At 41.5% G+C, this 18,337-nt stretch overlaps 1 protein-coding gene across 3 annotated transcripts in view; it reads right to left on the bottom strand.

Annotated features, from left to right (window-relative positions):
* Positions 1 to 306: 306 nt before the first annotated feature.
* Positions 307 to 18,337, bottom strand: part of LOC135572432 (zinc finger protein 239-like) — a 33,905-nt gene continuing 15,874 nt past the window's right edge. The window contains exons 2-3 of one of the 3 annotated variants that reach the window (XM_065020328.1): positions 12,338 to 12,514; positions 307 to 2,486 (exon numbers count right to left, since the gene is read on the bottom strand). In XM_065020328.1, the coding sequence (XP_064876400.1) occupies positions 1,609 to 2,486; positions 12,338 to 12,514 (1,055 nt within the window). In that variant the 3' untranslated portion in view covers positions 307 to 1,608. The remainder of the gene's footprint in view (positions 2,487 to 12,337; positions 12,515 to 18,337) is intronic. The other 2 variants (XM_065020329.1, XM_065020334.1) reach the window with 2 other exon arrangements.

The following is an 18,337-nucleotide window of genomic DNA, read 5'->3' as shown; positions in this document are numbered from 1 at the left end:
GCCTATGGGCCGGCAGGTAGCCTAGTGGTTAGAGCATTGGGCCAGAAACCCCGAGCTGACAAGGTAAAAATCTGTCGTTATGCCCCTGAACAAGGCAGTTAACCCAATGTTCCCCGGTAGGCCATCATTGTAAATAAGAATTGGTTCTTAACTGTCTTGCCTAGCTAAATAAAGCTTTAAATAATTAAATAATTTTTAAATGTAGCAGAATTAAATAATGATTGTACAATATCATCAGACTAAATTAGTGTAACTCAATAAACCGGACAAACAGGGAATGTTCAATGACTCTAAAATACACTATAGTTCATTCTGTGAATCAGCCCTTTATTTCCTATCATAAAGAACACCTGTGGAAATGGGCAGTGGGTATAGACATCCATCTGACTCCAAAACAAGACATGATTGAATAGTTGAATAGTGTCTAATCCAAATAATCAGCACAATGTCAGCTGTTAGTGCAGGGCTGGAACAGAAACCAAGGTTTGGCAAGGTTGGCCATGTATTTTCTAGGTCTCTGCATCGTTGCTTTAACAGTATTGGTGTAGTCATACAACTTATTCTAACAGTAAACCAACAGCATATTCAGAACATTCACATTTTGTTACGTTACAGCCTTATTCTAAAATGGATTAAATAATATTTTCCTCATCAACCTACACACAATACCCCATAATGACATCACAATACCCGATAATGACAAAGTGAAAAACAGAAATACCTTATTTAGACCCTTTGCTATGAGACTCAAAATTGAGCTCAGGTGCATCCTGTTTCCATTAATCATCCTTGAGATGTTTCTACAACTTCATTGGAGCCCACCTGCCATAAATTCATGTCAGAGAAAAAACCAAGCCATGCGGGCGAAGGAATTGTCCGTAGAGCTTCGAGACAGGATTGTGTCAAAGCACAGATCTGAGGAAGGGTACCAAAACATTTCTGCAGTATTGAAGGTCCCTAAGAACACAGTGGCCTCCATCATTCTAAAATGTAAGACAGTTGAAACCACCAAGACTCTTCCGAGAGCTGGCATCCATTTCAAACAGAACAATCAGGGGAGAAGGGCCTTGGTCAGGGAGGTGACCAAGAACCCACTGGTCACTCTGACAGAGCTCCAGAGTTCCTCTGTGGAGATGGGAGAACCTTCCAGAAGGACAACCATCTACACAGCACTCCACCAATCAGACCTTTACGATAGAGTGGCTAGACGGAAGCCACTCCTCAATAAAAGTCACATGACAGCCCACTTGGAGTTCAGATTCTCTGTTCTGATGAAACCAAGATTAAACTCTTCGGCCTGGATGCCAAGCATCACGTCTGGAGGAAACCAGGCACCATCCCTACGGTGAAGCATGGTGTTGGCAGCATCATGCAGTGGGGATATTTTTCAATGGCAGGGACTGGTAGACTGATCAAGATTAAGGGAAAGATGAATGCAGCAAAGTACAAAACAATTTCCACTGATGAGGCTAATACCCATATCATGCTGAAATCAATAGAACAGGAGGCAAACAATTAGGGTTCTCCATTATTCAAATACTCCTACTACAATGTTTAAACATTATACACTGTGAGATTTTATTTCATTGATATCATGAAACAACTCCTTCATGTATGTATTTTCTGATGTTTGATCAGAGATCTTTTATCAGAGTATCTCTTGTCACATTGATCACAGCTATGAGGTTTCTCTCCTGTGTGTGTTCTCTGGTGTATAGTCAGATGGCTAGATGTAACAAAACTCTTCCCACATTGATTACAGCTATAAGATTTCTCTCCTGTGTGTTTTCTCTGGTGTGATAACATGCTGCTTGAGTGAGTAAAACTAATCCCACATTGAGTACAGCTATAAGGTTTCTCTCCTGTGTGTGTTCTCCGGTGGACAGTCAGATGGCTAGATGTAGTAAAACTCTTCCCACATTGATCACAGCTATAAGGTTTCTCTCCTGTGTGTATTCTCTCATGTGATACCAGGATGTTTGACTGAGTAAAACTCTTCCCACATTGATTACAACTATAAGATTTCTCTCCTGTGTGTTTTCTCTGGTGTGATAACAGGTTGCTTGACTGAGTAAAACTCTTCCCACATTGAGTACAGCTATAAGGTTTCTCTCCTGTGTGTGTTCTCTGGTGTACAATCCAATGGCTTGATGTAGTAAAACTCTTCCCACATTGATCACAGATAAACGGTTTCTCTCCTGTGTGAATTCTCATGTGTACTTTTAGTGAATTTGATCTTAAGTAGCTCTTCCCACAATCAAAACAGTGGTAAGATTTCTCTCTTGTGTGTACTCGTTGGTGTATTTTAAGTTCTGATGAAGATTTAAAACCTTTCCCACAGTCAGAGCAGCGGTGAGATTTCTTCCCTGTGGGTCTCCGCTGATGTTTCTTGAGGTGTTCTGATCTGGAGAGACTCTTCTCTGCCTTGTCAGCATCATGATGTTGTTGAAGCTCCCCCGAGGACCCACTGTAGTCCCGTCTCTCTCCTGTGTGAACAACAAAATAGGGGATGTAAAAGGGGATGCCAACAGCGTAGCCATGATGTTGTACAACAATTGACATCTAATGAATGTTAAAATTATTTGACAATTGTCTTAAAATGAGCAACAATAGACATATTTTGTTTTGTTTTCACATTAGCAGTAAAATAGATGATTGTAGGCTAGAAATAAGTTATTAAAGTTGTTGAAATTCTAAGCAATGTGCCAAACGACTTTTGGTCTTTTGGTCATTATAGGCCCCTTTCTGTGTTTGCTAAAATTGCGGCACGAGGGCAAAGCACACACAATTTGGTTGCAGACAAAATTACTTTGTCCTCTCACTATAGAGAACCAGCCTCAGAGAATTAAACATGCAATAATTGGACTTTAGGACAATGAGTTTCGAACGGCAAGAGTTTTCCCAGTATACGCTTGATGTTTATACATTGTACGCTGTGTGGAAAATATCCAAATCAAAGAGAATGCTTTGGTAAAGATGAAATGTGAAGTTAGTTGTGTAAAATTGGATCTGAGTCAAATCCAGACCTCCAGCCTCTTAACTTGGTAAAAGGCGTAAACGTCCACTTCTGACCCGAGGGTATAAGACATGTGAGTTAAGAATTGACCCGAGCTGACCCGAGCTGCAGCCAAGGTCTGAGTAGTCAATGAACCCAAAATGCAACAAGAGGTTGAAGACAAAGGAACCTTCTACCAAATAATTGCTACGGATGAGTAGCTGCGTCTAAGAGGGTGAGTTCAAGCAGGACCACCCGGTTACCACTCTCCATCGAATCGTGTATCTACACTGCTTTCATTCCTAACGCTGTGAGCCCTGAGCTGCAGGGCTGACTGTCCTCAGAAGACCCCTTTTAGAACAAGGGGGAGGAAACAGACCACGAAGACAAGGACACTGACATCGTGAGGACAACCAGAGAGTAACACCAGAGAAGTGAAACATCCGAGGAACCAGGTCCACGCGGAGACCCACCATCGGAGACCTTTAACACGTAATTACATCATTATATTCCGACCCATAATAGCGGCAGTTCGGGGCAAGGTTAGGGTTAAAATAAGCAAAGCTGACAAATGCACATAAATGTACATTTCTCTCGTGTACTTTCCCTTCTTCTCTCTCTTTTAAATCCCCATTTTGGGTAACACGCAGCATAGTGTGTTGGCCCGTTGTACTAAGTTCTATTCAATAGCCTAGACTGTGTTTTGTAAATGTATATCTCATATTATCATTTTAGCTTGATAGTAAATAAATAATCAACTACAATTGGTGTGGTACAGACTCATTGGTGGGACTCAGGTTTGTGCAGATTCCCAGATTATGCGACGTTCAGAATGAAACTGTAGAGGAAATTGATTAATTAGCGACTGTTGTAAAATCGATATTCTGAAATTCTTTGAGTTAATAATTTGGGAAATAGAAACTCAATAAAACTAATTTTCCCATGGTGCCCCAGGTTAATGAGTTAATAATTGACAGATTTATTTAATCACGCAATTATAAACCGCTAATCATTCGATGAGCATCAGTCGTCACATTAACCAATACGACGTCACGATATTACGGATGTAGTGTATCTGGTTGCAGAAACTCCCCCTTGCTAATGAGGAAACCGCTAGTTATGGATGTAGTATATCTGGTAATGAGGAAACCGCTAGTTATGGATGTAGTATATCTGGTAATGAGGAAAGCACTAGTTATGGATGTGGTATATCTGCTAATGAAGAAACCGCTAGTTATGGATTTAGAATATCTGCATGGAGCCAAAATAGTGAGCGAAGATTTTAGTTTTCACAATGTGTTCTGAATATTACAGTAGGACCCATAACTTCACCTAACAACATAGACCTACTGTAGGACCCATAACTTCACCTAACAATAACATAGACCTACTGTAGGACCCATCACTTCAGCTAACAACATAGGCCTACTGTAGGACCCATACAGTGATGGGAAAAAGTATTTGATCCCCTGTTGATTTTGTACGTTTGCCCACTGACAAAGAAATGATCAGTCTATCATTTTAATGGTAGGTTTATTTGAACAGTGAGACAGAATAACAACAAAAAAATCTAGAAAAACGCATGTCAAAAATGTTATAAATTGATTTGCATTTTAAACCTTTCATGCGTGAGTTTTTTTATGCACGTGATGTTAGAATGTTCTCTCCATTCCAGAATGTGATTGATACGTAACAGTACATTTTATCCGCGCTGCCCTCAAACTAAAGCACACAGCCTGTTTATATTTATAGGTTGTTTTAACTTCAATTTCAAATGATTTTCAAACAAGTTTTTATTTTCTAAAAACAGTTTGAATTTAGGTGTGTTCCGCCTCCTCATTCATTCCCATAAAAATTGTCATTTTTACTTTTGCGGATAATTAAAATTTTGGGACATTTCTGACACGGACAAAATTCCCCAAGCACTTCCCAATTGTTTGTACAGTTCACGTCTGCATACATTTGCTAATCTCCCGTCAGAACAGGATCTGCACATGTGTTCACATTTTCTATTCCACATTTCTATTGTAGCGTACTGTATGTATGGAGCATAATATATTTGTGTATATTCTTTATCACCGCGGACACGTGAGGAAACGTTACTCATTTTATAACCTTTATGGTGTTATAGTCAATCGTGCTTATGTAGCCACATTCTTCTATTAGCTCTGTAAAACAATGCTAAATGCGTCAGAGAAGTATTATCTTGTGTTGCATTCTGAAGCTACCATGGCCTTATGACTCAAGTGGTGCAGCGGTCAAAGGCACAGCACATCAGTGCTAGAGGCGTCACTACAGACTCCCTGGTTCAAATCCAGGCTGCGTTTCTATCAAAGTAAGTGCCTTATTACGTTATAATAGTTATAATAATAGTTTCCGTATGCCGTTTCTGCTGTAGCTGTAGATCATAATATATTCCTTATAACTGCGGACACGTGAGGGAACGTTACACATTTTATAACCTTTATGGTGTTATTGTCTATCATGCTTACCTAGCTACATTATTCTATTAGCTCAGTAAAACAATGCTAGTTGCGTCAGAAAACTATTAGCTTGTGTTGTATTTTGAAGCTACCCTGGCCTTATGACTCCCAAGTGGCGCAGCGGTCTATGGCACTACATCTCAGTGCTCGAGGCGTCACTACAGACACCCTGGTTCAAATCCAGGCTGTATCACTATGGGAGTCCCCATAGTGCAGCGCACAATTGGCCCAGCGTTGTCCAAGTTTGGCCGGTGTAGGCCATCATTGTAAATAATAATTTGTTCTTAAATTACTTGCCTAGTTAAATAAATAAAAAATGTGACCATGGTTTGTTTATTTGGTCTATTAAGCATAGCTCTGTTCTGCCCTGCCTTGCCCCCTTGTGGAGCTCAAAAGTTAGTTTCTTACTGTTATAACTCAAATCTGAGATTTTGTCAATGCAATAAAATATTTTTTTATAGCAGTGTTTATTATGTAACTTCTTTGTAGTATTGTTTTATTGCTATATCCTTATATTGTATTCCAATGAATAATTCCTCTTTATTCTGTACTTTCAGAAACCAGAAACATTATTTGCCAATATCATAACTGGAGCTGGACATCTTTGGAGCTGAAGAATGAGGACAGCTTTTGTATGCTAACGTACACACCTTAACAGTTGTACTGGATGAAAACATAGCAAGAAAACACATATGCCAATATGTAATATCCATCTATTTTATTGCAGTACTGGTAGTTGGTTCAACAAATTGTTTTACTAGAGGACAAAAACTGAATATGCATAACCCATATTTAATATCCATGCAGTGACTGAACAACAACTGCATTTCCACCCCCATCTCTAAAGGCATATTATCATGGCAGGTCACCTGTCAAGTCACCTGTCAGGTCAGTCAGTCACTTATTGCTGCAGATGTGCTCAATGATGTCAGGCTGATAAGAACATTTCTTATTTTGTATAACGGGTCACTTAGGATGGCAGTAGCATTGTTGACGAAATGCAGGCATCGCAGCAGAACTAGGAAGCGATCATGGGAAAAGAGAGAGGCAAAGAAGGGAGTTGCAAACATAGGATCTGTGCTCCAGTATTCTCTTAGGGAGTTCTTCTTTACTATTCCCATGAGAAGGACTGTCACCAGGAAGGTATACATTTCACTAATTGTGGTTGTCACCCATTTAGCGAGTTTCCCCCTCACTCCTGGCTCTCTCTTCTCCTGTAGCTCTAAGGCATAGCGATTGGTCTCCTCAACTATGTCTCCCACCAGCTCCTCTGTCAGAAACAACTTGAAGCACTCTGCCTCAGTTGGAAATGGCAAGGGGCGTTGCACTCCAGGCTGGGACTCGTCAAAGCAGACAGCAGGGCCAGGTAGGGTGAAATGACTGGTGGCCTTCCAGCTACCACAGAACTCCTGTACTTCATCCACTGTCGGTCTGCCTCCATCACCACCAGCATCTTCAAAGGGACCTGGTACTTCCTCAGTGGACAAGGGAAATTCAGATTCAGCGTTCTCAATGGCTACAAGGTTGGGGGGCAGCTCCTCACTGTTACTGTCAGAATCTGATTCCTGACTTTCATACTCAGACTCATTGTCAGAATTTTTAAAATTCTCCAGAATTTCCACATTTGTGAGTTGTCTCCTTTTGAAAGACATTGTTAATGCTACAGCTTAACTCACTAGCTACATACATAAACAACAACACTGAATGGCGCAGAGTGGGAGGTTACATGGTTGACTGCCGGCACGCGCCACTTGTATCAATAAATCACTTTCAGAAAATGTTTTGTGTGGCAATTATTTGTGTATTTACAGTTTTATTCACATGTTTTCAATTCTAGGTGACAAATCATGCATTCCGATTCTTGCACAGATTGTAATGGGCACATATGTGTGTAAAATACTTTTTGGAAGTTTGTACTGATTATGATGAGCTAAGCTAATTCCAGCTGTGTAGCCATGTTTGTTGACATACAATGCATTCTGGGATTCAGTCTGTTTGACCAAAGATGTTATAACAAAATGAGGTGAGTAAGAGTTCACAAATTTTTTGAGGACTTCCGGAAATTAATGGTGGGATGTGAACGACGGTAGATGACACACCCCTTCAACATGCATACTACAAACAGACCAAACTCATCTTGTCTTCTCTTATTATCTTCGGTTTCTGTGAGGAAAAAATGCATGGCTGCAGCGCTGAAACTAATCTGCGGATTACTTTTGATTTCTATAAAGTGTTTTACCTAGTTATTTCGATCAATGGTGAGCTCACCCGTGATGTGATTAATTATATATAGTAATTGCTATTAGCTCATTCATATTGTAGTTTACGTCAGCCGAGAGTTAGAAAATATGACTGCTTGTGTTGGGTCAATCTTTCCTCAGCGCTAGGACAAATGTAGCCTACATTTTTCCGGTTAGGATGATTGTGTTATGCTATATTTACTTCTGTGAATATCTGAACAATGCATCCAAAAATAAACTGCTGACATTCTGGACATAACTTTGTAAGGACTGTGTTTGTGTAAATAGTTTCTGAAAAAAAGTGTGGCCAGCTCAAACACTGATTGTTGCGTCATTCGAAACTGCCGTTCTAAATGAGTGTTCTAAACACACAGGTGTGATCGTACGCTTCAGGGACCACTGTAGAACGATTTGCTATGGGGTTAAGGTCTTGACACTGGCTAGGCCACTCCAGGACCTTAATGTGCTTCTTCTTGAGACACTGATTTGTTGCCATGGCCGTGTGTTTTGGGTCATTGTCATGCTGGAATACCCATCCAAGACCCATTTTCAATGCCCTGGCTGAGGGAAGGAGGTTCTCACCCAAGATTTGATGGTACATGGCCCCATCCATCGTCCCTTTGATGCAGTGAAGTTGTCCTGTCCCCTTAGCAGAAAAACACTCCCAAAGCATAATGTTTCCACCTCCATGTTTGACAAGTGGGATGGTGTTCTTGGGGTCATAGGCAGCATTCCTCCTTCTCCAAACATGGCGAGTTGAGTTGATGCCAAAGAGCTCCATTTTGGTCTCATCTGACCACAACACTTTCACCCAGTTGTCCTCTGAATCATTCATATGTTCATTGGCAAACTTCAGACGGGCATGTATATGTGCTTTCTTGAGCAGGGGGACCTTGCGGAAGCTGCAGGAATTCAGTCCTTCACGGCGTAGTGTGTTACCAATTGTTTTCTTGATGACTATGGTCCCAGCTGCCTTGAGATAATTGACAAGATCCTCCCGTGTAGTTCTGGGCTGATTCCTCACCGTTCTCATGATCATTGCAACTCCACGAGGTGAGATCTTGCATGGAGCCTTTCAGAAAATGTTTTGTGTGGCAATTATTTGTGTATTTACAGTTTTATTCACATGTTTTCAATTCTAGGTGACAAATCATGCATTCCGATTCTTGCACAGATTGTAATGGGCACATATGTGTGTAAAATACTTTTTGGAAGTTTGTACTGATTATGATGAGCTAAGCTAATTCCAGCTGTGTAGCCATGTTTGTTGACATACAATGCATTCTGGGATTCAGTCTGTTTGACCAAAGATGTTATAACAAAATGAGGTGAGTAAGAGTTCACAAATTTTTTGAGGACTTCCGGAAATTAATGGTGGGATGTGAACGACGGTAGATGACACACCCCTTCAACATGCATACTACAAACAGACCAAACTCATCTTGTCTTCTCTTATTATCTTCGGTTTCTGTGAGGAAAAAATGCATGGCTGCAGCGCTGAAACTAATCTGCGGATTACTTTTGATTTCTATAAAGTGTTTTACCTAGTTATTTCGATCAATGGTGAGCTCACCCGTGATGTGATTAATTATATATAGTAATTGCTATTAGCTCATTCATATTGTAGTTTACGTCAGCCGAGAGTTAGAAAATATGACTGCTTGTGTTGGGTCAATCTTTCCTCAGCGCTAGGACAAATGTAGCCTACATTTTTCCGGTTAGGATGATTGTGTTATGCTATATTTACTTCTGTGAATATCTGAACAATGCATCCAAAAATAAACTGCTGACATTCTGGACATAACTTTGTAAGGACTGTGTTTGTGTAAATAGTTTCTGAAAAAAGTGTGGCCAGCTCAAACACTGATTGTTGCGTCATTCGAAACTGCCGTTCTAAATGAGTGTTCTAAACACACAGGTGTGATCGTACGCTTCAGGGACCACTGTAGAACGATTTGCTATGGGGTTAAGGTCTTGACACTGGCTAGGCCACTCCAGGACCTTAATGTGCTTCTTCTTGAGACACTGATTTGTTGCCATGGCCGTGTGTTTTGGGTCATTGTCATGCTGGAATACCCATCCAAGACCCATTTTCAATGCCCTGGCTGAGGGAAGGAGGTTCTCACCCAAGATTTGATGGTACATGGCCCCATCCATCGTCCCTTTGATGCAGTGAAGTTGTCCTGTCCCCTTAGCAGAAAAACACTCCCAAAGCATAATGTTTCCACCTCCATGTTTGACAAGTGGGATGGTGTTCTTGGGGTCATAGGCAGCATTCCTCCTTCTCCAAACATGGCGAGTTGAGTTGATGCCAAAGAGCTCCATTTTGGTCTCATCTGACCACAACACTTTCACCCAGTTGTCCTCTGAATCATTCATATGTTCATTGGCAAACTTCAGACGGGCATGTATATGTGCTTTCTTGAGCAGGGGGACCTTGCGGAAGCTGCAGGAATTCAGTCCTTCACGGCGTAGTGTGTTACCAATTGTTTTCTTGATGACTATGGTCCCAGCTGCCTTGAGATAATTGACAAGATCCTCCCGTGTAGTTCTGGGCTGATTCCTCACCGTTCTCATGATCATTGCAACTCCACGAGGTGAGATCTTGCATGGAGCCCCAGGCCGAGGGAGATTGACAGTTCTTTTGTGTTTCTTCCATTTGCGAATAATCGTACCAACTGTTGTCACCTTCTCACCAAGCTGCTTGGCGATGGTCTTGTAGCCCATTCCAGCCTTGTGTAGGTCTATAATCTTGTCCCTGACATCCTTGGAGAGCTCTTTGGTCTTGGCCATGGTGGAGAGTTTGGAATCTGATTGATTGATTGCTTCTGTGGACAGCTGTCTTTTATACAGGTAACAAACTGAGATTAGGAGCACTCCCTTTAATAGTGTGCTCCTAATCTCAGGTCGTTACCTGTATAAAAGACACCTGGGAATCAGAAATCTTTCTAATTGAGAGGGGGGGTCAAATACTTAAAATGCAAATCAATTTATAACATTTTTGACATTTGTTTTTCTGGATTTTTTGTTGTTAGTCTGTCTCTCCCTGTTCAAATAAACCTACCATTAAAATTATAGACTGATCATTTCTTTGTCAGAGGGCAAACGTACAACATCAGCAGGGGATCAAATACTATTTTCCCCTCTGTACAACATAAACCTACTGTAGGACCCATAACTTCACCTAACAACAACAAAGACCTAGGACTATAAATCATTTAATATTTCAGGTGACACATGAACAATAAAATGTCTTTGTCATGACATTTCATAACCAGATCATTTTGTGAATAATCCCACTAGGCTACTATGTAACTGTGTTGTCATTCTAAATGTTCTGAATAAGAAAATAGCTCTTTGTGTTGTACAATAGCCTATCCATCAAGGAACAGTTCTCTACACATTATGAGATTAGTATCTCTGTTTCCAAACAGACTAACGAGACCCTACTATAAATCAAGCAGACAATAACATTATAAACATGAATTTGTTAGGGATGTTGGATCCAACATGGAGCACGGCATAACTGTCTTTACCAGAGTAATGAATGAAGAAGCACGTTGGTTGTTGTTGCATGTCGTGATGTTTGTCATTTATTTATTTTTTACCTTTATTTAACTAGGCAAGTCAGTTAAGAACAACTTCTTGTTTTCAATGACGGCCTAGGAACAGTGGGTTAACTGCCTTGTTCAGGGGCAGAACGACAGATTTTTACAATCTTGCAACCTTTCGGTTACTAGTCCAACACTCTTAACACTAGGCTCCCTGCTGCCCCGATTTGACTGTCATTCAGAAAAATATCCTGGATCAGCTGATGATAGTTGAACATGTGACTGTAACTAAACAGTGTTAAGAATGTGTAATTATTGTAGAACCGCGTTAATGACGGTATTGATTTGGGTGTTGTCAATAAAGTTAAGGTGACTCTCGGTTAGAACCATTGGATTTAGCAAACTGAAATGATTTAGGATTTCTGTGCCCATGAAAACTGTTTTCCCAGCATAATATAAGTCGAACACTAAATGTTAAGTAGGTAGAGTGCATTTCAGAGATCTGAATACAAAAAACTGTACTAACAGGACAATAACCTAAACCACACAATAACCTAAACTACACTGGAGGAGCTTACCAAGATGACATTGAATGTTCCTGGGTGGCCTAGTTACAGTTGGACTTAAATCGTATTGAAAGTCTATGGTAAGGCTTGAAAATGGCTTTCTAGATCAAAAACCAACTTGACAGAACAGGAAGGATTTTAAAAAGAACAATGAATTTCACATGAAGATCAGTCGCCTATTGGATGACATCACGACTTCCTATCAAGCCAACTCCTTGAAGGGCTTACTATGACATTACTCACTCCTAGTTTGCAGTTGTCTAAAAAAACACTATTTTGCTCAAAACATTTATTTGTTTCCCATTAGTGTGTTTATACTTTACTGTGGAGGACGTCATGAACAATTCATACAGTACAAAAACATATTCAAGTGTAGAACGCCCTTTTAAAAATCGCACATTAGTTCAACAACTGCAGAGTTTGTGCCCCTATTCAGATAGTACTCACTGTATTTACTGGTGATAATCAGATCAATGTCCCTGTTTTATAAGATAGTACTCACTGTAATTACTGGTGTTAATCAGATCTCCAGTCTTCTCTTCTTCGTCCTCCTCTAATGTGACAGTAATCTCCCCCTCTTCATCCTTCATTCCAAAATCGTCTTTCTCTTCTTCCTTCTTCTCTTTCACGACAATGTTCAGCCCCAGAGCTTCTTTCTCCATCCAGCAGACCTCCTCTTCTTTAACAGGAGGAGAGAAGTTTAGGGAGCTCATGGTCAGGGATGTTAACTAGCTATCATTAGCGACTAGGCTTGTGCTAACTTAACCAGCCAGCTACTATAGCAGACTAATACAAAATAACGTAATATTACATTAAATAGGTTAACAAATAGATACGACAGAAGTGTGTCGAGTACACAGTAGCTAATATACACCGAAGGCGTATAAATAGCTTGAATCTTTCAGCTATGTTGGTTAGCAAGCTACCGAGGTGGTTGACGAGCTGTTTCTGAAGAACCGTTCACTAGATCATACGTCACGCTGACAGCGTCGCCTGAAAGACGCACATCGCCGTCTGCTGACTGGAGGGGAAACGCAGTTGAGGATCATATTTTATTTTCAGACAAAGGTATTTTACATGGATTTAATTCAATAATACTATTGTATTGGGACATACAAAGACCTGAATGTGTTGATTGATTAGTGCGACTAAAAATGTTTAATACAGCACATTCAAGGCAGATTCATTAAGTCAAACAACATCTACATAAGTAGCTAGCTACTGTTGGTCTATACTGTTCTTACATGGTGTAACAATACATCACGTAGATGTATATAATGAACAGACAAGGTCTATACTGCTCCTACATGGTGTAATAATACATCATGTAGATGTATATAATGAACAGACAAGGTCTATACTGCTCCTACATGGTGTAATAATACATCATGTAGATGTATATAATGAACAGACAAGGTCTATACTGCTCCTACATGGTGTAACAATACATCATGTAGATGTATATAATGAACAGACTAGGTCTATACTGCCCCTACATGGTGTAACAATACATCATGTAGATGTATATAATGAACAGACTAGGTCTATACTGCTGGGTTTGATTCAGACCCTGTCAGTGTGCCAGGTGGACATTGGGTTTGATTCAGACCCTGTCAGTGTGCCAGGTGGACATTGGGTTTGATTCAGACCCTGTCAGTGTGCCAAGTGGACATTGGGTTTGATTCAGACCCTGTCAGTGTGCCAGGTGGACATTGGGTTTGATTCAGACCCTGTCAGTGTGCCAAGTGGCAATTGGGTTTGATTCAGACCCTGTCAGTGTGCCAAGTGGACATTGGGTTTGATTCAGACCCTGTCAGTGTGCCAAGTGGACATTGGGTTTGATTCAGACACTGTCAGTGTGCCAGGTGGACATTGGGTTTGATTCAGACCCTGCCAGTGTGCCAGGTGGACATTGGGTTTGATTCAGACCCTGTCAGTGTGCCAGGTGGACATTTGGGTTTATTCAGACCCTGTCAGTGTGCCAGGTGGACATTGGGTTTGATTCAGACCCTGTCAGTGTGCCAAGAGGACATTGGGTTTGATTCAGACCCTGTCAGTGTGCCAGGTGGACATTGGGTTTGATTCAGACCCTGTCAGTGTGCCAGGTGGACATTGGGTTTGATTCAGACCCTGTCAGTGTGCCAGGTGGACATTGGGTTTGATTCAGACCCTGTCAGTGTGCCAAGTGGACATTGGGTTTGATTCAGACCCTGTCAGTGTGCCAAGTGGACATTGGGTTTGATTCAGACACTGTCGGTGTGCCAGGTGGACATTGGGTTTGATTCAGACCCTGCCAGTGTGCCAGGTGGACATTGGGTTTGATTCAGACCCTGTCAGTGTGCCAGGTGGACATTGGGTTTGATTCAGACCCTGTTAGTGTGCCAGGTGGACATTGGGTTTGATTCAGACCCTGCCAGTGTGCCAAGTGGACATTGGGTTTGATTCAGACCCTGTCAGTGTGCCAGGTGATCGGTCAACCTCTAATCTGAACAAGTGTGATGTAGTTAGTGGAGATGGAGAAGTGTTCTAGTGGGTCTGGGTAGGTGTGATGTAGTTAATGGAGATGTGTTCTAGTGGGTCTGGGCAGGTGTGATGCATTTTTTTTTCTCACCTTTATTTAACCAGGTAAGCTAGTTGAGAACAAGTTCTCATTTGCAACTGCGACCTGGCCAAGATAAAGCATAGCAGTTCGACACATACAACAACACAGAGTTACACATGGAATGAACAAAACATACAGTCAATAATACAGTAGAAAAAAAGAAAACAAAGTCTATATACAGTGCAAATTAGGTCAAATAAGGGAGTTAAGGCAATAAATAGGCCATCGTGGCGAAGTAATTACAAAAGATGGATGTGCAAGTAGAGATACTGTGGTGCAAAAGGAGCAAAATAAATAAATACAGTATGGGGACGAGGTAGATAGATGGACTGTATACAGATGGGCAATGAACAGGTGCAGTGATCTGTGAGCTGCTCTGACAGCTGGTTCTTAAAGCTAGTGAGGGAGATGGGAATCTCCAGCTTCAGTGATTTTTGCAGGTCGTTCCAGTCAGTGGCAGCAGAGAACTGGAAGGAAAGAAGACTAAAGGAGGAATTGGCTTTGGGGGTGACCAGTGAGATATACCTGCTGGAACAGGTGCTACGAGTGGGTGCTGCTATGGTGACCAGCGAGCTGAGATAGGGCGGGGCTTTACCTAGCAGAGACTTGTAGATAACCTGTAGCCAGTGGGTTTGGCGACGAGTATGATGCGAGGGCCAGCCAACGAGAGCATACGCAGTGGTGAGTAGTGTATGGGGCTTTGGTGGCAAAACGGATGGCACTGTGATAGACTACATCCAGTTTGCTGAGTAGAGTGTTGGAGGCTATTTTATAGATGACATCGCCAAAGTCAAGGATCGGTAGGATGGTCAATTTTATGAGGGTATGTTTGGCAGCATGAGTATTTTTTGCGAAATAGGAAGCCGATTCTAGATTTAATTTTTGATTGGAGTTGCTTAATGTGAGTCTGGAAGGAGAGTTTACAGACAAGCCAGACACCTAGGTATTTGTAGTTATCCACGTATTCTAAGTCAGAGCCGTCCAGAGTAGTGATGCTGGATGGGCGGGCAGGTGCGGGCAATGATCGGTTGAATAGCATGCATTTAGTTTTACTTGTATTTAAGAGCAGTTGGAGGCTACGGAAGGAGAGTTGTATGGCATTGAAGCTCGTCTGGAGGGTAGTTAACACAGTGTCCAAAGAAGGGCCAGAAGTATACAGAATGGTGTCGTCTGTGTAGAGGTGGATCAGAGACTCACCAGCAGCAAGAGTGACATCATTGATGTATACAGAGAAAAGAGTTGGCCCAAGAATTGAACCCTGTGGCACCCCCATAGAGACTGCCACAGGCCCGGACAGCAGGCTCTCCGATTTGACACACTGAACTCTGTCAGAGAAGTAGTTGGTGAACCAGGCGAGGCAATCATTTGAGAAACCGAGGCTGTTGAGTCTGCTGAGGATGTGGTGATTGACAGAGTCGAAAGCCTTGGCCAGGTCGATGAATACAGCTGCACAGTAATGTCTCTTATCGATGGCGGTTAAGATATAGTTTAGGACCTTGTGCGTGGCTGAGGTGCACCCATGACCAGCTCTGAAACCAGATTGCATGGCGGAGAAGGTACGATGTGATTCATATTGGTCAGTAATCTGTTTGTTAATTTGGCTGTCGAAGGCCTTAGAGATGCAGGGTAGGATAGATATAGGTCTGTAGCAGTTTGGGTCAAGAGTGTCTCCCCCTTTGAAGAGGGGGATGACCGCGGCAGCTTTCCAATCTTTGGGAATCTCAGACTATACGAAAGAGAGGTTGAACAGGCTAGTAATAGGGGTTGCAATAATTTCGGCAGATAATTTTAGAAGGAGAGGGTCCAGATTGTCTAGCCCGGCTGATTTGTAGGGGTCCAGATTTTGCAGCTCTTTCAGAACATCAGCTATCTGGATATGGGTGAAGGAGAAATGTTGGGGGCTTGGGCGGGTTGCTGTGGAGGGCGCCGGGCAGTTGACCGGGGTAGCGGTAGCTAGGTGGAAAGCATGACCAGCCGTAGAAAAATGCTTATTGAAATTCTCAATTATAGTGGATTTGTCGGTTGTAACAGTGTTTCATAGCCCCAGAGCAGTGGGTAGCTGGGAGGAGCTGTTCTTATTCTCCATGGACTTAATGGAGATGGAGGTGTGTTCTAGTCTATCTGGGCAGGTGTGATGTCGTTAATGTTTGTATGATGTTGTTGTTTGTATGTGTATGTTTTATATTGTTTATAAAATATCAAATAAAAAGAAATACAAAATTCCAATGCAAAGTAACACCTCACAGTTCTATTTTTGGAGTTGTTACATAAAACCAAATCAGAATTCAGAAGAATGATAGTCAGGTGTGAAGTAATATGGGGGACCAGCCTATTCCCTATGATGTCAACTACAACAGAAATAACTTAAAATGTAGAACTTTAAATTAAACCAATCATTTGAACTCATGGCTTGAGTGATTAAAGTAAACCAGTTTTGGAAATACATAACGCCATCTAACCAAAAATCAAATAATATTAGCTATATGCAGTTATCTTAGCCAGCCAGCTAACCTTAGCTATTTAGCCAACTAGCTATTAGCCTAACCAGTGTCCCCAACCAGCACGGTTATGGTCAGCGAGACCAACTCCCGGAGACCAGTTGGAACCAAACTAATAGTAAGCCAAGGTGGAAAAAGTTACAAAACTCCCGTAGATGAAGTCCCACACCGCAGCAGCAAAGCCTTTATGTCATATATTACACCACTGGCCGTGTTCGAGAGCATCAAATCCATTCATGCTGCGTTGTGGATAAACGGTGACTGGCTGACTGATTTATAAATAATAATAAGTAGTTATTTATGATGCAAGGTGATTTGTAAATTAGTCAGTCAGCAGCCACCTGCACTGTCGGCTGCAATGTCGAATGAGCCCAATACCCAACCAATCAGGTGTTCGACTAAATTATTCTTCAGACGTCATTGATCACGTGCTGCTGATAAGGTGACACTGCTTTGAATTATATCGCTTAGCGACTTCAGTACATGCCTCATAGCTCCAGTCTCAAACTTAACCCCGTTCCTGCTGAAGAAGAGGAGGTCTACTGGATGGAGAAATAAGTTCTAGTGAAAGAGGAGGAGGAAGAGGAGGCTGTTAAAATACAGAAACAAGTAGAGGGTGAGGCTGTTACTGTGAAAGAATAGAAAGACGTTTCAGTTAAAGAAGAGGAGGGAACTGGATATCTGGGCCCGGTTTCCCAAACGCATCTTGAGGCATCCAATGGTTCTAAAAATGAACGGGCCCTGGTTAACACTCGTAAGTACTGTCTTAAAAACAGAAGCACAAACTCTGCAGTTGTTGAACTGATGCGTGGTGTTAAAGGGGAAATCTGCAATTGCTGCATCCATATTTTTATTTTGACTTTTAAATTATTTATTTATAGGCATTGATTCTTGAAGAATATAACACATGCCTCATGAGCTTAGTTCAACTGTTGTACCCCATCAGAACCCCAAGTAAGCTTTTTTTTACGCCAATATTTAGAAACAATGTAAATCAACACTGTATAGCCTCAACGTGGTTAAAACTACTGTATAATGTTGATATTATGGATGGTCAGTCCTTGCCTCCATAGGTCTGTCTATGAATTTGAGAGTAGTTACATTTCTCCAGCCCCATCCACCATCGTATTACCAACACGGTGGTGGAATTACAGCTTTGTTATTGGTAAAACTGCAGACTGGTTGATGGATTGTTGAGTGGCTTTTTTTAAAGCGGCAACCTAGTTTATAAACAAACAAAATGGCTGCCCAGAGTCCTGATTTGTGTTAGAATACTCATACTAACCGTACTATTTGTGATGTTAATTGAGTATATAGTATGCTTATTGGTCATAGTATGATGTAGTTGGTATGCCAAAAGTTCCCGAATGTCGTACTAAATTCGACAAAATATGATGTAAAC

The sequence above is a fragment of the Oncorhynchus nerka genome, linkage group LG2 (assembly GCF_034236695.1).
Source record: "Oncorhynchus nerka isolate Pitt River linkage group LG2, Oner_Uvic_2.0, whole genome shotgun sequence".
Classification (NCBI taxonomy): Eukaryota; Metazoa; Chordata; class Actinopteri; order Salmoniformes; family Salmonidae; genus Oncorhynchus; species Oncorhynchus nerka.
The sequence above is the reverse complement of the archived record's forward strand: the minus strand, read 5'-3'. Positions and strand labels throughout refer to the sequence as shown.